The sequence below is a fragment of the Panulirus ornatus genome, chromosome 23 (assembly GCF_036320965.1).
Source record: "Panulirus ornatus isolate Po-2019 chromosome 23, ASM3632096v1, whole genome shotgun sequence".
Lineage (NCBI taxonomy): Eukaryota > Metazoa > Arthropoda > Malacostraca > Decapoda > Palinuridae > Panulirus > Panulirus ornatus.
In genome coordinates, this window is record NC_092246.1 from 3773861 (window position 1) to 3793588 (window position 19728).

At 39.9% G+C, this 19728-nt stretch overlaps 1 protein-coding gene across 3 annotated transcripts in view; it reads left to right on the forward strand.

Annotated features, from left to right (window-relative positions):
• Positions 1–19728, forward strand: part of nmo (serine/threonine-protein kinase nemo) — a 283198-nt gene that overhangs the window by 237010 nt on the left and 26460 nt on the right. For all 3 annotated transcript variants that reach the window (XR_011714425.1, XM_071676425.1, XM_071676426.1), the window contains exons 5-9: positions 4121–4206; positions 6194–6403; positions 6965–7153; positions 9243–9419; positions 10901–11019. Coding sequence is in view for 2 of the 3 variants with exons in the window: in XM_071676425.1 (XP_071532526.1) it covers positions 4121–4206; positions 6194–6403; positions 6965–7153; positions 9243–9419; positions 10901–11019 (781 nt within the window). In the remaining variant the exon portion in view is untranslated. The remainder of the gene's footprint in view (positions 1–4120; positions 4207–6193; positions 6404–6964; positions 7154–9242; positions 9420–10900; positions 11020–19728) is intronic.

Genomic DNA, 19728 nt, shown 5'->3' on the forward strand with positions numbered 1-19728 from the left:
GGCGAGAATGCACCCGCCCTCTGCATTCTGATCGATGCTTCTCCTTTGGTGGGAGGAGGGGTGGGGAGGGAGCAAATGGCGGTGTGGAGGGGGGTGTTGGTGGAGCAGATGGTGGGGGGAGGGGTTGGAGTAGCAGATGGTGGGGGGGAGTAAGTGATAGAGGAAAAGATAGTGGTTTGTGGGTGTGTTAGAGGAGCGGGTAGTGGTGGAGAGGAAGAGTTGGAGAAGCAGCTGGTGGTGTGGAGGGCGTGTTGGAGGAGTAGATGTTGGTGGGAAAGGAGTAGGGTATAAGAGAGGGATTGCTACGGGTAAAAAAAGGTCGGAAAGAAGAGAGAGAGATGGGTGGTGGAGGAGATGTTACAGACTGGTTGAGGGAGTAAGTGTTGTTGGTGGTTGAGAAATTGTTGAAGGGAGCAAAGAGTAGATGATAGAGGGAGTGTAAGTCGAGGGGAAGTGTTACGTGGCAACAATTAGTGGTGAAGAGGAAGTGTTGGAGACCGAGAGGGTAATGTAAAGGAGGCAGATTGTGCTAGAACGGTTAGTAGTGTTGGAGATCTAGAAGGAGAATTTGGGTGTTGGAGATCTTGATGGAGGAGGATATAGGGTGTCGGGGATTTAGATGGAAGAGAATAGTGTTGGAGATCCAAGTGGAGGGAAGTTGACGGTGTTGGAGATCCTGATAGAGGGAAGAGTAGCGGGCGTTGGAAATCCTGGTGGAGGAAGGAGGGCGTTGTTGTTGGAGGATACCGTCGAAGGAGGGCAGGATACATTAGATACAACACTTTTATAGGACATAATACATGATTACTGTAGACGTATGAGCCGCACTGTAACCAGGCCACAGTCCTGTACTGTACTGTGACTTGTTCTTGAAATCTGGATGAATCCAGTTATCGAAACCCAACCAAAGTCAGATCTTTAGATCTAGGAAAAAAAACTCGTATTATCTGAACCTGACCATATTCACTTCGTTACATCCGAATTATACCGGATATGATAGTGAAACCCGGCTATACTCACCGCATTGAACCCGGATAAACCACTCCCATTATTCTGTAAACGAGGATGAAACCAAAAAGCATGAAGTGAACCGGACTGAAGTCTGCTCTTTAAATCCGGATTAAACCGAGTACACCACCTAGACCTAACCATAAACCGTAACCACGTATTAAGGATTAAATTTTCTCAAGAAAATGGAAATTTAAAAACCTGTAACGGATGCTGTTAACGGTAAACCCATCAACAGAAAACAGGTTTGTAAGGTTTGATGGAAAGATTGCCACACATTTATAGAAATCTGGAAAATGATACATAATCTGTCAAAGTGTTTTGAAAATCGGTCTGCCCTAATGTTAATTAGTATTTCTTTAACCTCGGTAATTAGCTCTTAATTAAGGGGCGCTACATGCCACTTCTGTAATGGGCGTTAAGAGGCTTTTCGGTCAGCCGAAACTAACACACAAACCTGACTTTACCTTACTCTTCCTAACCTTACCTTAATCTCTCCGAAGGTAATCCTGACCTTAATCATACCTTATTTATACCTTACCTTATCCAACCTTGCGTATATCTTACCTAATGTTGCCTTACCTTACGTATTCCTTACTTTACTGTATGTATACCTTGCCTAACCTCACATAATTTACCTTATCTTAGTTTACATATACCCTAACCGTATCAGACCTTGCCTTAAGTATAATGTAATCTTACCTGATGTATTTCCTTACCTAACCCTACCTTACGTTACGTATACCTTACGCAAAAGCGTAATTCATCGTGCGTACACCTGACCTTACCGTGTCATTACCTTTTCCGTAAAAATGTCCAAAAGATCAATAGTAAATGTCAAGATGAACTTTGTAACTCTCTGTACCTGCAGGTGTGGAGGCGATGTCAAATTTTCTGTGGGAAATAATGTTTCCCACATGATTTAGTTATCATTTCCCATAGCTACATCAGTTGATGGTTTGCTCTAATTATATCATTAGTACTCAGTAACTAGTTAAAAAGATTTATTAGCTCTCATTTTTATATATTTATGACCAGTGTTTTAATGCTAGTGTTGGTTATAATGGATCAGTGGTTTATAGTTTTCCACCACTTATTATAAATCATGTAAGATAAGTGGATTGGTTTTTTATTGGGGAGAATAATTTCTCATGTGGACACACACACACCAGTCTACGCTGGGTGTGTATGTATGTGGGGCAGTGTTTGTATACCAGTGTTACCATGGTAGCCTCCGCTGTAGTCTCGCATCTCTTCCTCTTCTTCATCTGGTCTCTTCTTCAACCTTCTCTCTCGCTCCGTCTCTATTTCTTACCCGTCTTGCTGTCTCCTGCCTTATTTCTCATATATCTTGCCCATTTATCTGTCTCCCACTTCGTTTCGATGTCTCTCTAGTTTTCTTAGTTTTCCTATCCATGTCTTTGTTACGATTTTCTTTGTCACTAACGTCAGGACAGTAAAGGAAATGAAGAAAATATTAATGTAGCTGAGCAGTAGTTTTATTAGCAATCCCAGAATGAAGACATTCGGTAATTTATCCTCATTTAAGATCGGTAATTAAGCCTGATCACCCATGTTCTGGATAACGTCTATTTAAATCTATTTAATTCTTTTGCGTAATCTGTCTGGGAAAGTAATTATTTTGTTTCATATTTTTTAGGATTATTGAATAAAACAAGAAAAATTTACTTATTCTAAATTTACACGTTCATTGCATCAAGCTCTGTTTTATTGTAGGAAATATATTGACGTAAAATTACGGCTGCTTTATACATTGATGCTAAGGTCATCCATATTACGCACTAATTTCTCAGCTGTTACGCTGGCGTAAATATCATCCTGGATCATCTTCCAAAACAAGATCTTATGTTTGTGACTTTGATGGTATTATACCACATTCTCCAGTAATGACATCTAATCATTTCAGCACGTTTGGTAATTTCTCCTTTTTCTCCAGATGAGTTTTGGACGCACCCCGAGAAGTGCTTTTTAATGAACGGATTAATGGCGGAAAATCTGTTAACAGCCGGTCACGTATTTCCGTTTTTTTTTTTTTTTATTATTCAGATGTAAAGGAAATGTTTTCATTCGTCACTATATATATATATATATATATATATATATATATATATATATATATATATATATATAAATATATATATATATATAAAGTAAATGTGGTTTTCATTTGTTACCATAAATATGAATGTTGTTATTATTCTTAGCAGCTGCAGTAACTGATCTATTGAGGACAAAGACTTTGATGCTCAGTAATTACACATTATTTTTCATACAGATCCTTTATAAAAAACTGGTTGTTACTTGTGTCGACTATAATCTTTTTGTGTGTGTCCACAATGACGATTTCTTAAATTGGTGATTACACGTAATTTTTTTTCAGGTTTGCAATAACAATCTTATAAACGCATCATGTTTTACTGAGAGTAAAATAAAATTTCAAATGGAGTGTCTTTTGTGTTAATTTTGATTACATGTGATTTACGTGTTTCTGTGGTCTTAGCAGGGACTGTGGTAAGAATGTTAAGTCAGCAATTTTAAGTTACTTTTAACATCAATTCTCCAGTGATTCCTATCTATTTTTTTTTTTTTTTGTAATGAAACTTATGTAGATACATCCAAGTATTATCTGTTTATTCTGCGTATAAGAATGATATAGAATACACCTACTCATATAGTCATGGACACTTTTTTTTCTTTACATTTTATCTCTCACACTTAATCAAATTGATGAAATGATTCATTTATCAAACCAGCATTGCTTCTTAGATGCTGCCATAGCAGTAAAGGTCCTTTATCTGGGAATAAACATATTTTAACAACGTTCATATTTCTCTCATTAATTCGTTGTGGTTATTTTGGCAAATTATGCAATTTATTCTATTAATGTTGGGAAAGTTTTTTCTTCAGTGTGTAAATTAATTATATAATGTAGTGTCCTTTAATTCCTGTCCTTACGTGTTAACTCAAAGCTCTTGAGTGTTTACTTCTACATCCTCATTTTAACAGCTTCACACGGAAAGGCATGATGATGTTAATTTACCAATAATTGTGTTAGTTTGTTGCGCAATATTAACATTGCTGGTTCTTGCAGGTCTGAAGTACCTCCACTCAGCGAGGATAATCCACCGAGACATCAAGCCTGGCAACCTTCTCGTCAACTCCAACTGTGTTCTAAAGGTGAGCCCAGACCCAGACCCTGTAGAAGACACAGGAGTATTGTTCTGAGCTGCTTTACACTTAACGTAGGTGATATGAACTCCTTTTTTAGGATGCCTCACTGATGATGCTGTCCCTTAGGCACACTCCACTGTTATCAGGACTAGAGGCATGAAAGATATTGTTTGTGGCCATTTCATTTATGTCCTTTTCCTCTGGTTCCTGTTAATGGAGATTTCTCATTCAGTGACAAAGAAGGAACACTCACCTCAATAATTGTACATTTGTCATCCATTTGGTTATTCCTCTGACACCGATCAGTCTAGCCTGCTCCCCAGATATTAAGGCAATGAAATCTTTCTCAAGGCTTTTTTGGTGTAGTAGGACAAGGTGATGTAACTCTTTTGCTTCACTGATGCAAGGTTGGGCTCCTTTGCCTCACTTGACATCACAAGTGTTTGGTCATTGGGGTGCCACTTCAGCCAGAGCTGCCTCTCTTACCTCCACAGATGTCAAAGCCAGTGGGGTGGGCTGCCTGTTCAGGAGTGTTCGCTGGGGCTGCAGAAGGAAACATGCTTTTCCAGGGTTTGTCTTTTTGGCCGGCACTAAAATACCTTTAGAGGCATGTGTATTGGTGACCTGGGTGATGTAGTGCTGCCTCCAATATGAGTAATAAAGGAGGTAGCATATTTCCCATGAATTTCCAAGTGTGAGGTTAGTGTGACCTCTTTTGGCATTAAGCTCATGCTTGGTGTAGGTGATTAACCTCTTTCTTCAGCTCCACTTATAAATAAGTTGGCATTAGCCTCTTCTGTTTCCCCTTTTAGAAAGTTAAAATACAAGGAGGGAAGGGTTTCTAGCCCCCCGCTCCCGTCCCCTTTAGTCACCTTCTATGACACATGAGGAATGCATGAGAAGTATTCTTTCTCCCCTATCCCCAGGGATATATATATATATATATATATATATATATATATATATATATATATATATATATATATATATTTATTATACTTTGTATAATATATGTATATGTATATATAATTATTATTATTATTATATTATTATTATACTTAATTGCAGTATCCTGTGTCAGTGAGGTAGCATCAGGAAACAGACGAAGACTGGCTCATCCACTTGTTTACACATATATATACATAAACGCCCATACACACACATATACATACATATACATACACATACATACACATACATACACATACACAGACATATTCATATATACACATGCACATATTCATACTTACTTGCTTTCGTCCATTCCTGTTGCTACCCCGCCACACAGGAAATAGCATTGACTGGGGGCATGGGGTTCCCAGTGTTGTGAACAAAAACGGTGAACAGTCTGGTGAGTTCTAGGCTGAAAAAGGATTAATGATTTGCAATACCGGGCTTAAATCTGTGTGGGTGAGTTGGTTAGATAGTAAGCAGGGACAGTTAGGTACTTTATCAAGATAAACATCCAAAAGAGACTTTAGTGTGTAAATGTGTTAAGGGGTAGCTGTTGAGATATCTGACCACTTTTTGGTGAAGGTAAAGATGAAATTTTGTGAGGCTATAGGAAAAGTGGAAATGATGTGGGTGTAGTGAAAGTGAGTGAGTTTGGAAAACAGGTGTGTATGAAGAAATACCAGGAGAGATTCGGTGAAGATTGGCAAAAGGTGAGGAAAAATGGAGTGAGAAGTATTTAGGGAAGCAGTGCTTACATGTACAAGAGAAGTATATTTAATGCAGGAGCTGGACTTTAGGCTGGTGAGAAAGGGTAGTGAGTGGTGGGATGAGGAAGTTGAGTTGTTAGTGAAAGAGAAGAGAAAGTTGTATGGGTGTTACATTACACATGACACATGATCCATGGAACACCAATCTTGATAATGATTGTTATTTAGCATGGAGTGTTGGTTACACCATCAATACATATGATAAGACACTTTTTTCAGACAATTTGATGTCATTGTTGCTTTTATAGTTTCGTCCTATATGACTGTTTCAGATCTGTGATTTTGGTCTCGCTCGAGTTGAGGAGCCTGATGAGAGTAAACATATGACTCAAGAGGTGGTCACACAGTACTACAGAGCCCCAGAACTGCTTATGGGTGCACGCCACTACACTCAAGCTGTTGATGTTTGGTCAGTCGGGTGCATTTTTGGGGAGCTCTTGGGTCGACGAATACTATTTCAGGCACAAAGCCCTGTACAGCAGGTTTGTAATTTGTCACCCCTCTCTCATAATTTACATTAATAGATATAATTTCTGACCACCAGAAATACAGAGAATGTAGATAACTTCTGACATTTGTTCTTATGTACTGTTTGTTGAAAGACTCCAGAATCTTGTTTTTGAAGATAAACCATACAGGTTATTCATATGCCTAAATTTTTTGTATACACTACCCTTAGTACTTTGAAGACTTGAATCTTCCATTGTGTACATTTTTTTAATATCTAGCATGATAGAGTAATTTCATTTTAAGAAATGTGATTTATAGAGAAAATCTGGTTCCAGTACAACATAGGTTTAACAGATATCATCTGTAGCATAGAATTAAGTGATGTGCCTTATGAAAAACATATTATGGTATTCAGTAGTTGATGTTTATGAAGAAAATTTTGATGAGTACTTTGTTTAAAAGTTTTATGAGTTAATGAAGTGTCGTAGTTAGTGATTTCTTTGCACTGATCCATAAAAAACAAAGACCTTAAGAACTCTAATTTTTTCTTTCTCGCAGGGAAAAGATGAATTAATGCTGAAACTATTTTTCAGCTTGAGCGAATAACAGACCTCTTAGGAACACCAAATTTAGAGGACATGAGGTATGCATGTGAGGGTGCAGTAACACACATGCTCCGTCGACCATCTAAACCACCAGCACTGCCTGCACTCTACACTTTATCTAACCATGCTACCCATGAGGCCGTCCACTTACTCACACAGATGCTTGCCTTTGATCCAGTAAGTGAAACTATATTCTCTTGTTCTTTTATGTAGTTTTATCTAGATATCTTAGTAATGTAGCAAAATGGTAGGAGCAGTTGAAAAAAGTAGTAGGTAGGAACATTTAGGCAGGTGCATTAGGTAGAAATAGTTGGTAGGAGCATTAGATAGTAGTAGTCAGTAGGAACATTAGGTTAGGGCCTTTGCAAACACTGCGCTAGAGTTGCCCTGTGCTCGTGGCTTGTTAAGGGTTAGGCACTAAAGGCTAAGGAGCAGCACTGAAGTTCATTAGTTATGGACACTCTGTTGCTGTGGCCACCTTCTTGAAGGAGTTCCAGTTGGAACAAGTGTCAGAGATATAGATAGGTAAAAGAGATATAGATAAGTAAAAGAAAGGTGTAGTGTAGTAATAAAAAGAATGTGGTTGAGAGAGCTGAAGACTGTGTGCTGAAATAGTTTGTATATATGAAGAGAATGAGTGAGGAAATGTTAACAAAGAGGAAATATGTGTCAGAAGTGGAGGGAACAAGGAGACCAAATTGGAGATGGAAGGATGGTAGGGAAAATATTTAGAGTGATTAGGGCCTGGACACACAGGAGGGTGAAAGGTAAGCATGGGATAGAGTGAATTGGAACAATGTAGTATTCTGGGCACGATGTACAGTCATTGGAATGAAGCAAGGCATACGAAGCATCTTGGGTAACCCATAGAAAGGGCTTTAGGGCCTGGATGTGGATAAAGGGCTGTGGTTCTGATGCATTGCACATAACAGCTAGAGAATGGATGTGAGCGGATGTGGTCTTTCTTCATCTGTTCCAGGAGCTATCTTGCTAATGTGGGGAAATGGTGATTAAGTATATTGAAAAAAAAATTGCATAAGTTGTATGGAAGAGTGGTGATTAATAGGTTGGTGGCATACTCAGATTATCAGACCAAGAAGAAACTATGTAGCTTCAGGAGTAGTAGAGGATGTGTGAATCAAGTATTTGCTTTGAAGGATATTTGTGAGAAGTAATTCAATAGAGAGAAGGCTTTATATGTGGAATTTATGGATTTGGAGAAAGCATATAATGATGTTGGTAGAGATGCTTTGTGGAAGTTGTTACGAATGAATGGTGTGGGAGTCAATCCACTAGAAGCAGTGAGAAGTTTCTCGCAAGACAGTAAGGTGTGAGTGCAAGTAAGAAGAGAGTAGGGTAAAAGGGCCAGCAGAAGTGGTGTGTGATACCACCATGGTTGTTTAATCTGTATGTTAATGGGGTGTTGATGGAGGTAACTGCAGTCTTGGAGAGGGGGATGGGTTGGTAGTTGGTTGGGGGTTAGAGTGCCTGGGAGGTGGCAGCTATCAGAAGTTTTGTAGGTGTTTTGAAAAGTTATCCAGTGTTAGTTGTCTGGCACGCTACTCTTTCTACAAATCTTCCTTTAACCTTGTAATACCCCAGTAAGCCCTCTAGAGAACACAATGGCACAACTGTAATTAGCAATGATATCATTAGCAATTGCTACACCCTTCTATAAGTTAATGAAGTGTCAGACAGAGATTTTACTTTCATAATAGTGACCTTAGTTGAGTAGGTGAGACCCATGGACTTAGCCATAGCCACAAGACTGTTGTTAGAACCATGCTTGCAGTATTATGCATCTGATCCAAATTTACTGTAATGTTGATATTTATTTATACTTACGTAGTTTTTTGGGACTTCATTATTTAAACAGTTGTGTGAACATGTAGCTGCCTTTGCTCGGGAAAAACTAGCATAGCACATAAAGGCACGTCTCTGATTTGTTGTTAAACACATTACTGTATACAAAGCTTCTTTTGTTTTGTGATTGAGCTGCTTTCAAGCCACAGAAACACAGACATCAAACCTTTTACTCTTAGTGATAATTTGCTTCTGTGATAAACATCTGTATCTGATACAGTTGGTTACCAGCACCTGAATGAGAATTTGCTGAATAGGTTGAGATTAGAGTAGATTGACTTTTTGTTTTATGGCTTCATTGCTTTTTTTTATAAGATGAGGATTAATGCCCAGATTTCAGCTTTTTCTAAGGTGCTTTGGAACAGAAAGAAGTTTCATACTGATAGAGCTGATTTTTCTTCAGGATAAAAGATTGACAGTGACTGAGGCTCTTGCGCACCCATATCTGGATGAAGGTCGGCTTAGATACCACTCCTGTATGTGTACCTGCTGTGCCTCCACATCCTGTGGAGGACGACAGTACACCCATGATTTTGAGCCAACAGCACCACATGCATTTGATGATACTTGGGAAAATGAGGTTTGTGGAGTATTTCCTTTTTTTTGTTTCACTTTTTTTCTTTCAGAACCTGAATATAGAGCTTATGCATTGTTTTAGATGGTATGCTTGTATATCATTAGATTTATTTATCAAAACCAAATTTTTGATTGATACTATCAGTGACAGTACATGATAATCAGCATGATCACCTCTGTGCTTTTGTCAAGATTGAATCATAATTCTTGGATTGTGAAGTTAATTTGCCACCCACTACTTCATATAATTATGCTATTTCCTTGTATATTTTATTTATTATTTATTTATTTTGCTTTGTCGCTATCTCCTGCGTTTGCGAGGTAGCGCAAGGAAACAGACGAAAGAAATGGCCCAATCCACCCCCATACTCATGTATATACATGCACGTCCGCACACGCAAATATACATACCTATACATCTCAATGTACACATATATATACACAGGCACATACATATATACCCATGCACACAATTCACACTGTCTGCCTTTATTCATTCCCATCGCCACCTCACCACACATGGAATACCATCCCCCTCCCCCCTCATGTGTGCGAGGTAGCGCAAGGAAAGACAACAAAGGCCCCGTTCGTTCATGCTCAGTCTCTAGCTGTCATGCAATAATGCCCGAAACCACAGCTCCCTTTCCACATCCAGGCCCTACAGAACTTTCCGTGGTTTACCCCAGACGCTTCACATGCCCTGATTCAATCCACTGACAGCACGTCAACCCCGGTATACCACATCGATCCAGTTCACTCTATTCCTTGCCCGCCTTTCACCCTCCTGCATGTTCAGGCCCCGATCACTCAAAATCTTTTTCACTCCATCTTTCCACCTCCAATTTGGTCTCCCACTTCTCCTCGTTCCCTCCACCTCTGACACATGTATCCTCTTGGTCAATCTTTCCTCACTCATTCTCTCCATGTGCCCAAACCATTTCAAAACACCCTCTTCTGCTCTCTCAACCACGCTCTTTTTATTTCCACACATCTCTCTTACCCTTACATTACTTACTCGATCAAACCATCTCACACCACATATTGTCCTCAAACATCTCATTTCCAGCACATCCACCCTCCTCCGCACAACTCTATCCATAGCCCACGCCTCACAACCATATAACATTGTATGTATATACATGTGTATGTGGGTGGGTTGTTCCATTCTTTCATCTGTTTCCTTGCGCTACCTCGCTAATGCGGGAGACAGCGACAAAGCAAATAAATAAAAATAATATATATGTACAATTTACATAGGATTAACTCTCCTTAACTAATTTCATTCATTCATGATTGATTTTTATGACACATTCAGTGCTTAGGAAAAAGGTCATGAGGTGATATAAGTCATGCAGTGTTTCTGGTTTTAGTACTGTAATGACTTCTTAACCCTTTTGTATAGTGTTTCTGTTTATACTGTAGTACATTTGTGTGACATCTTAAAAACCTTGTTTATCAAGCTCATATTCTTATTTTTATTTGCAGTTGAGATCAATGTCTCAGGTGAAAGATCGTCTTCACAAGTTCATAATGAGCCACTTAGCACGTGACCGTGTTCCTCTTTGTATCAACCCAATGTCTGCTGCATACAAGAGCTTTGCCAGGTTAGCTTAAGCCTGTGATTAAAGAAATATGAGCAAGAAACGTCTCTCTGTAGTTGCTGTAGTTAGTCCATCTTCTAAAAGAGCTGTCATAGGCAATCAAGATGGAAAATTTATCTGCAAAATTTTCTTCCTCTATTAATAGCATTGAAAATAATATCCAAAAGCAGCTTGCTCAGGTGTACCAATGCCTCATTAATTCAGAATTTGGTCAAGGAGAACCTTTGTAGAACTAACCCACTATTGTCAATCCCCTATCCTCCACCCAGATACCTATATCCATACCCCATCATTTTCAGTCTTGTACCAGCAGTACCCTTATTCCCTTCTGATATCGTTTCCTCTCCAACCTTTCCCTCCCATCCAATCTTATGTTTTTAAAAGTCACCATGTCTGTGACACCTATCTTTTCTGCCATTCCCATGTCCCTTGGCAAGAGGTCTTACTGCTTACCCTAATATCCTTCGGAAGTTTCCAGTACATCAGTTGTATATACCCATTTTCAGAAAAGATGCATGAATTGATTTGTATAAGCATTTGTGACACCTTTACTCCTAGTACTTTACTATTTCTGTTTCATTTTCAGTCATTGGAGGCCTGTATGGGTTCTTTTGTTATCAGTGCTTCTCTCATTTCATAAATATGAAACTATTTGAAAAGAAATGGTCTGTTCACTCTTATTGATATAAGCTGTCATCACTAGATTTGGTCAGCCTTTCCAGCTGTATTTACTCATATGTTTATGTAATTTTTTATCTGTATCAACTTCAGATTGAATCCTGCTCCTCAAAATTTAATTCATATGGCATGGGCGTAAATTTTTTAAGCAAAATCCGCAGACACTTACTCTGAATTTAGCCCAGGTAATCAAAATTGAAAGACTAAATGAAAGGAGAAATAAATAATTAACTCAGAAAGTTTAATCAAATATTTTGGTGCTATCCTGACAGAATGGGATAAAAGAATCCTCTAAGGATGGGTGGGGTTATAGAAATTCCAGAGTAAGCAAGTTCATGATAATTGATTTTTTCAGTTAGGATGTAAATCATGATAGTGCATGATGTGCACTGTTGTTTTAGTTAGAAAGGTAATTTTGGTAACATGAGAATACTGTACTTTTTGCAGGATAAGTATTGAGCGGTGTATTATACTTATGTGCTGCACCTTGGACTGATGACTCTTGTTATGTTGTCATATATGAAAGAGTTTGAAGGGTTGTGAGAAATATAATTTTGTCAGAGTAAGAACTTTTTTATATTTTCCTTTCTCCTATTGATGATTTTTTACTTTTAGCTGTTAACACTGCAACCCTTTGGAGTGAATGCCATGTCTGATTGGGTACAGTACTAGTTATAGGGTTTTAGTGTCTGGGGTCTTTTGCCCATTCAGTTCAGGTGTGAATGGGTAACATTCATCCAACTTGAGAAACTTCAGGCCATGAGTTGCACTGAATTTTTATTTTGAGGACATGGATTTCATCCTTTTCAGGCTCCTGGAGACCCAAGACAGAGTTCATCACCTCACCTACATATTGTAACAGCACATAGCCCACAGTTTACTGTTTCTTTGTGCTTTACAGTACACTGCAGTGACCTGTGCCTTAAGACACGTCTTGCAAAAGGCAGCATAAACTTCATAGTATGGGAAGTCAAACTACTCATTTACCATTATACCAACAACCACAAAGGATCCACGAATTGCAGACCAAGTTAACTTTAGTAGCTTAGTAATTTTGCACATTTTTTTTAAGTAATTACCAGTGAAGTACCCCAATCTCAAGGCAGCAGTTCACCTAGCAGAAGGCAGCAAACATGTCAGCTCCTTAGTTTGATCTGTCTATTAAGACAGCATGTCTCCTGTGAACAAGTACAGGGTGAGTGAGAAAGTCAGTGGGGAAAATGTATGTATCTTTTTGTCCTCTTTTTATTGGCACACTAATGGAGATGTTTATTGTGTCCTTATTGTTCTGCTTGTCAGCTTCATGCACAGACTGTAAGGAAGTTTAAGGAAAGATTTGCAAATTTGTAATTGGAAGATTTCTAATGCATCAGTAAGTTCTTTCTGCACTGTGGTTATACAGGTTCATTGCAGTAACTTGTATAAGCTTCTTGATCTTTAAAAATGCTTTAAGTAGCTTAAGTTTTATGTGTCATACATTTTATAAGCTCTTGTAGCTTTGCAAGCATCAGTGATGTTAATCATAATTCACCAGCACCCCAAAGAGGTTCAGGTTTCATATTCTCTCAAACTTTGGAAATTTCCAAGATATCAGGGCAGGATTTTAAAGTTTGAGAAAAATTTCTTCAGATTCTCATGTTAATGAGGAACAGCTGACTTGTCTTGAAGCTTTGATTACATTCATATGAACAGAATTTGAATTGACGGTCAAGTTGTTTTGAACTCGGCCCTTAGGTAGGCCAAAAGAGAAAGAGACATCTTGTAAGAAGCAGAGGCAGTAGGTGTCATAGTCTTATTCCTCCTGTAGTACAGCCTAGGTAATGTAGTAGAAATTTTGGTGCTCTCTGCTACCAGGCATTGAATAGATATTGTGTTGGAATATTTGAATTGTTGTAAACATTGCTCTTTTGTTAATTTTTGTGCACTTTGGGAAGAAGGCTTGGGCCTTAGACTTTTAGAGAGTGAAGAACTAACAGAATTCATGAAAGGGACCTGCTTTGTAAGTTATCAGACGTAGAATTCTAGTATACACTGCAGAGTCTCACAGCTTCACTACATTTAAGTGAGGCTTACTTAGGTTTAGTTTGCTGCAATGGTGGAACAGAAATATATATTGTGTTGCCTATTTTGCTGCATAGGGGCTTCAGAATGTAAGTCTATATTTTTTCCAACCTAACTGTATTGTAGAAGTTTACAGACTTGACTTTAAAAACATCTTAAAGACATAAAAGTAAGAAAACAGCAGGTTTTAAGAGAATATTGCAGCTTTTATCAAAAATCAGTTTCCTTTATATTCAATAAATGTAAAAATCTGTAAAGCAAATTACACCACATGCCATATCCTTATGTGGTGATAGAAAATTTCATGGTAAAGAATGATTATTTGTGAAGTGCATAGGAAAGATGGTGAATTTGAATGCTAGATACATGAGAGGGAAAAAATCTACTTGGATATGTCTGAACGTCGCAGATGATGTAGGAAAAAAGTGAATATGAAAATTTAAGCATATCACCTTCACTCAATATCAGTAAGAGGGTGAAAGGCGTGCACAGGATAGAGTGAATTGGAATGATGTGAAGCAGCTTGGAGAAACCTTGAAAGGTTTTTGGGGCTCTTTGTGAATAGGAGGCTATGGTTTTGGTACATTGCACATAACAGCTACAGAATGGATGTGAGCGAATGTATTTATTCATTTGTTACTTTGTCGCTGTCTCCCGCATTAGCGAGGTAGCGCAAGGAAGCAGACGAAAGAATGGCCCAACCCACCCACATACTTATGTATATACATACATGTCCACACACGCACATATACATACCTATACATCTCACCGTATACATATGTATACACACACAGATATATACATATATACACATGTACATAATTCATACTGTCTGCCCTTATTCATTCCTGTCACCACCCTGCCACACATGAAGTGACAACCCCCTCCCCCCGATATGTGCGTGAGGTAGCACTAGGAAAAGACAACAAAGGCCACATTCGTTCACACTCAGTCTCTAGCTGTCATGTATAATGCACCAAAACCACAGCTCCCTTTCCACATCCAGGCCCCACAAAACTTTCCATGGTTTACCCCAGATGCTTCACATGCCCTAGTTCAATCCATTGATAGCCCGTCAACCCCAACCCCGGTATACCACATTGTTCCAATTCACTCTATTTCTTGCATGCCTTTCACCCTCCTGCATGTTCAGGCCCCGATCACTCAAAATCTTTTTCACTCCATCTTTCCACCTCCAATTTGGTCTCCCACTTCTCGTTCCCTCCACATCTGACACATATATCCATTTTGTCAATCTTTCCTCACTCATTCTCTCCATGTGACCAAACCATTTCAAAACACCCTCTTCTGCTCTCTCAACCACACTCTTTTTATTACCACACAGCTCTCTTACCCTTTCATTACTTACTCGATGAAACTACCTCACACCACATATTGTCCTCAAACATTACATTTCCAGCAAGAGTTTTGGAGAGAGGGGCAAGTATGCAGTCTGTTTTGGATGAGAGAGCTTGGGAAGTGGGTCAGTTGTTGTTCGCTGATGATACAGTGCTGGTGGCTGATTCGGGTGAGAAACTGCAGAAGCTGGTGACTGAGTTTGGTAAAGTGTGTGAAAGAAGAAAGCTGAGTAAATGTGAATAAGGGACAAGTCAACTGGGAGGTAAGTCTGAATGGAGAAAAACTGGAGGAAGTGAAGTGTTTTAGATATCTGGGAGTGGATTTGGCAGTGGATGGAACCATGAAAGCGGAAGTGAATCATAGGGTGGGGAGGGGGCGAAAGTTCTGGGAGCATTGAAAAATGTGTGGAAGGCAAGAATGTTATCTCGGAGTGCAAAAATGGGTATGTTTGAAGGAATACTGGTTCCAACACACTTGCTGCCTTCATCCTTTCCCGTCACCACCCCACCACACATGAAATGGCAACCCCTTCCCCCATGCGCGCATGAGGTAGCACTAGGAAAAGACAACAAAGGCCACATTCATTCACACTCAGTCTCCAGCTGTCATGTGTAGTGCACCGAAACCACAGCTCCCTTTCCACATCCAGGCTCCACAAAACTTTCCATGGTTTACCCCATTCGCTTCACATGCCCTAGTTCAATCCATTGACAGTACGTTCACCCCAGTATACCACATCATTCCAATTCACTTTATTCCTTGCATGCCTTTCACCCTCCTGTATGTTCAGGCCCTGTTCCTTCAAAATCTTTTTCACTTCATCCTTCCACCTCCAATTTGATTTCTGCTTCTCCTCGTTTCCTCCACCTCTGACACATAATCCTCTTTGCCAATCTTTCCTCACTCATTCTCTCCATGTGACCAAACCACTTCAACACACCCTTTTCTGCATTCTCAACCACACTCTTTTTGTTTCCACACATCTCTCTTACCCCTTCATTACTTACTCGAGCAAACCACCTCACACTACATATTGTCCTCAAATATTTAATTTCCCACACATCCACCCGCCTCTGCACAACCCTATCTATAGCCCATGCCTCGCAACCATATAACATTGTTGGAACCACTATTCCTTCAAACATACCCATTTTTGCTCTCCGAGATAACATTCTCGCCTTCAACACATTCTTCAAAGCTCCCAGAAACTTTGCCCCCTCCCCCACCCTGTGACTCACTTCCGCTTCCATGGTAGGAATAGAGGAAAGTGATTGGTTCCCACTGAATGTTGGTTTGTGGCAGGGGAGCGTGATGTCTCCATGGTTGTTTAATTTGTTTATGGATGGTGGTGGTTTGGGAGGTGATTGCAAGAGTTTTGGAGAGAGGGGCAAGTATGAAATCTGTTGTGGATGAGAGGGCTTGGGAAGTGAGTCAGTTGTTGTTCGCTGATGATACAGCGCTGGTGGCTGATTTGGTTAAGAAACTGCAGAAGCTGGTGACTGAGTTTGGTAAAGTGTGTGAAAGAAGAAAGCTGAGAGTAAATGTGAATAAGAGCAAGGTTTTTTAGGTTCAGTAGGGTTGAGGGACAAGTTAATCGGGAAGCAGAAGTGAGTCACAGGGTGGGGGAGGGAGCGAAGGTTCTGGGAGTGTCGGAGAATGTGTGGAAGGCGAGAATGTTATATTGGAAAGCAAAAATGGGTATGTTTGAAGGAATAGTGGTTCCAACAATGTTATATGGTTGCAAGGCATGGGCTGTAGATAGGGTTGTGCAGAGGAAATGAAATGTTTGAAGACGATATGTGGTGTGAGATGGTTTGATTAAGTAATGAAAGGGTAAGAGAGATGTGTGGAAACAAAAAGAGTGTGATTGAGAGAGCAGAAAAGGGTGTGTTGAATTGGTTTGGTCACATGGAGAGAATGAGTGAGGAAAAATTGACAAAGAGGATGTATGTGTCAGAGGTGGAGGGAATGAGGAGAAGTGGGAGACCAAATTGGAGGTGGAAGGATGGAGTGAAAAGATTTTAGGGGGAACAGGGCCTGAACATACAGGAGGGTGAAAGGTGTGCAAGGAATTGAGTGAATTGGAACAATGTGGTATACTGGGGTCAACGTGCTGTCAAGTGGATTGAACCAGGGCATGTGAAGCATCTGGGGTAAATCATGGAAAGGTCTGTGGGATCTGGATGTGGAATGGGAGCTATGGTTTTGGTGCACTACACATTACAGCTAGAGACTGAGTTTGAATGAATGTGTCCTTTTTTTGTCTGTTTTCCTGGCGCTGCATCGCTGAAGCAGGGGGTAGTGATGCCATTTCCTGTGAGGCAGGGTAGCGTCAGGAATGGATGAAGGCATGCAAGTATGAATATGTACATGTGTATATATGTATATGTCTTTGTATGTGTATTTATATGTGTACTTGTTGATATGTATATGTGTGTACATGGGCATTTATGTATATATATGTGTGTATATGAGTGGTTGGGCCATTCTTTGCCTGTTTCCTGGCACTACCTCACTGACACGAGAAACAGCGATAAGTATGATAATAAAAGAAAAAAAGATGTTTTGGAAGGAGGTGTAATAATGTGCATTGGACGAGCGAACAAATGGGAACATCGGTGAAGGGGCAATGGGGAAGTGATAACAGGTAGTGATAAAGTGAGGAGGAGATGGAATGAGTATTTTGAAGGTTTGTTGAATGTGTTTGATGATAGAGCAGCAGATGTAGGATGTTTTGGTCAGGGTGGTTTGCAAAGTGAGAGAGTCAGGGTGAGTGGTTTGATGAAGAGAGAAGAGGTGGTTAAAGTCTTGAGGAAGATGAAATTTGGCAAGGTGTTAGGTTTCGATGGTTTTGCTGTTGAATTTATTGAGAAAGGGGGTGACTGTGTTGTTGATTGGTTGGTAAAGATGTTCAATGTATGTATGGATCATAATGAAGTGCCTGAGGATTGGCAGAATGCATGTATAGTGCCATTGTACAAAGGCAAAGAGGATAAGTGTGAATGTTCAAACTACAGAGACAAAAGTTTGTTGAGTATTCCTGGAAAATTGTATGGGTGGTTATTGATTGAGAGGGTGAAGGTATGTACAGAGCGTCAGATTGGAAGGAGCTATGTGTTTTGAGAAGTAGTAGAGGAAGTGTGGATCAGGTGTCTGCTTTGAAGAATGTATGTGAGAAATACTTATAAAAATAGATGGATATATATGTGGCATTTATGGATCTGGAGAAGGTATATGATAGAGATGCTTTGTGGAAGGTTTTAAGCTGCTAGAAGCAGAGAAGTTTTTATCAAGGGTTTAAGGTATATGTATGAGTAGGAAGAGAGGAAAGTGATTGGTTCCCAGTGAAGGTTAGGCTGCAGTCAGGGTGTTTGATGTCCCCATGGTTGTTAATTTGTTTATGGATGGGGTGGTTAGGGAGGTAAATGCAACAGTTTTGGAGAGAGGGGCGTGTATGCAGTCTGTTGGGATGAGAGGACCTGGGAAGTGAGTCAGTTGTTGTTTGCCAATGACACAGTACTGGTGGCTGATTTGTGTGAGAAACTGCAGAAGTTAGTGACTGAGTTTGGAAAAGTGTGTAAAAGGAGAAAGTTGAGAGTAAATGTGAATAAGAGCAAGGTTATTCGGTTAAGTAGAAGTGAGTGACAAGTTAATTGGGATGTAAGTGTGAATGGAGAAAAATTATAGGAAGTGAAGTGTTTTACTTATCTGGGAGTGGACTTCGCAGTGAGCGGAACCATGGAAGCAGAGGTGAGTCACAGGGTGGGGGAGGGGTCGAAGGTTCTGGGAGCGATGAAGAATGTGTGGAAGGAGAGAACATTGTCTTGGAGAGCAAAAATAGGTATGTTTGAAGGAATAGTAGTTCCAACAATTTCTTATGATTGCGAGGCATGGGCTATAGATAGGCTTGTATGGAGAAGGGTGGATGTGTTGGAAATGAAACGTTTGAGGACAGTATGTGGTGTGAGGTTGTTTGATCGAGTAAGTAATGAAAGGGTAAGAGAGATGTGTTGAAATAAGAAGAGTGGTTGAGAGAGCAGAAGAGGGTGTGTTGAAATGGTTTGGACATATGGAGAGAATGAGAGAGGAAAGATTGACAAAGAGGATATATGTGTCAGAGGTGAAGGGAACAAGGAGAAGCAGGAGACCAAATTGGAGGTGGAAGGTTGGAGTGAAAAAGATTTTGAGCGATTAAGGCCTTAACATACAGGAGGGTGAGAGGTGTGCAACGAATAGAGTGAATTGGAATGATATATACCGGGGTCAAAGTACTGTCAATGGACTGAACCAGGGTGTGTGAAGCATCTAGGATAGACCATGGAATGGTCTGTGGGGCCTGGATGTGGAAAGGGAGCCATGGTTTTGGTGCATTACACATGACCGCTAGAGACTGAGTGTGAATGAATGTGGCCTTTTTCGCCTGTTCCTGGCACTGCCTCGCTAGAAGGGGGTGGGGGGTGCTGGGATGCTGTTTTGTGTGTGGTGAGGTGGCAATGGGAATGGATGAAGGCAGCAAGTATGGATATGTACATGTGTATGTTTGTAGATGTATGTATACATTGAAATGTATACGTATGTATATGTGTGTGTGTGGGCGTTTATGTATATACATGT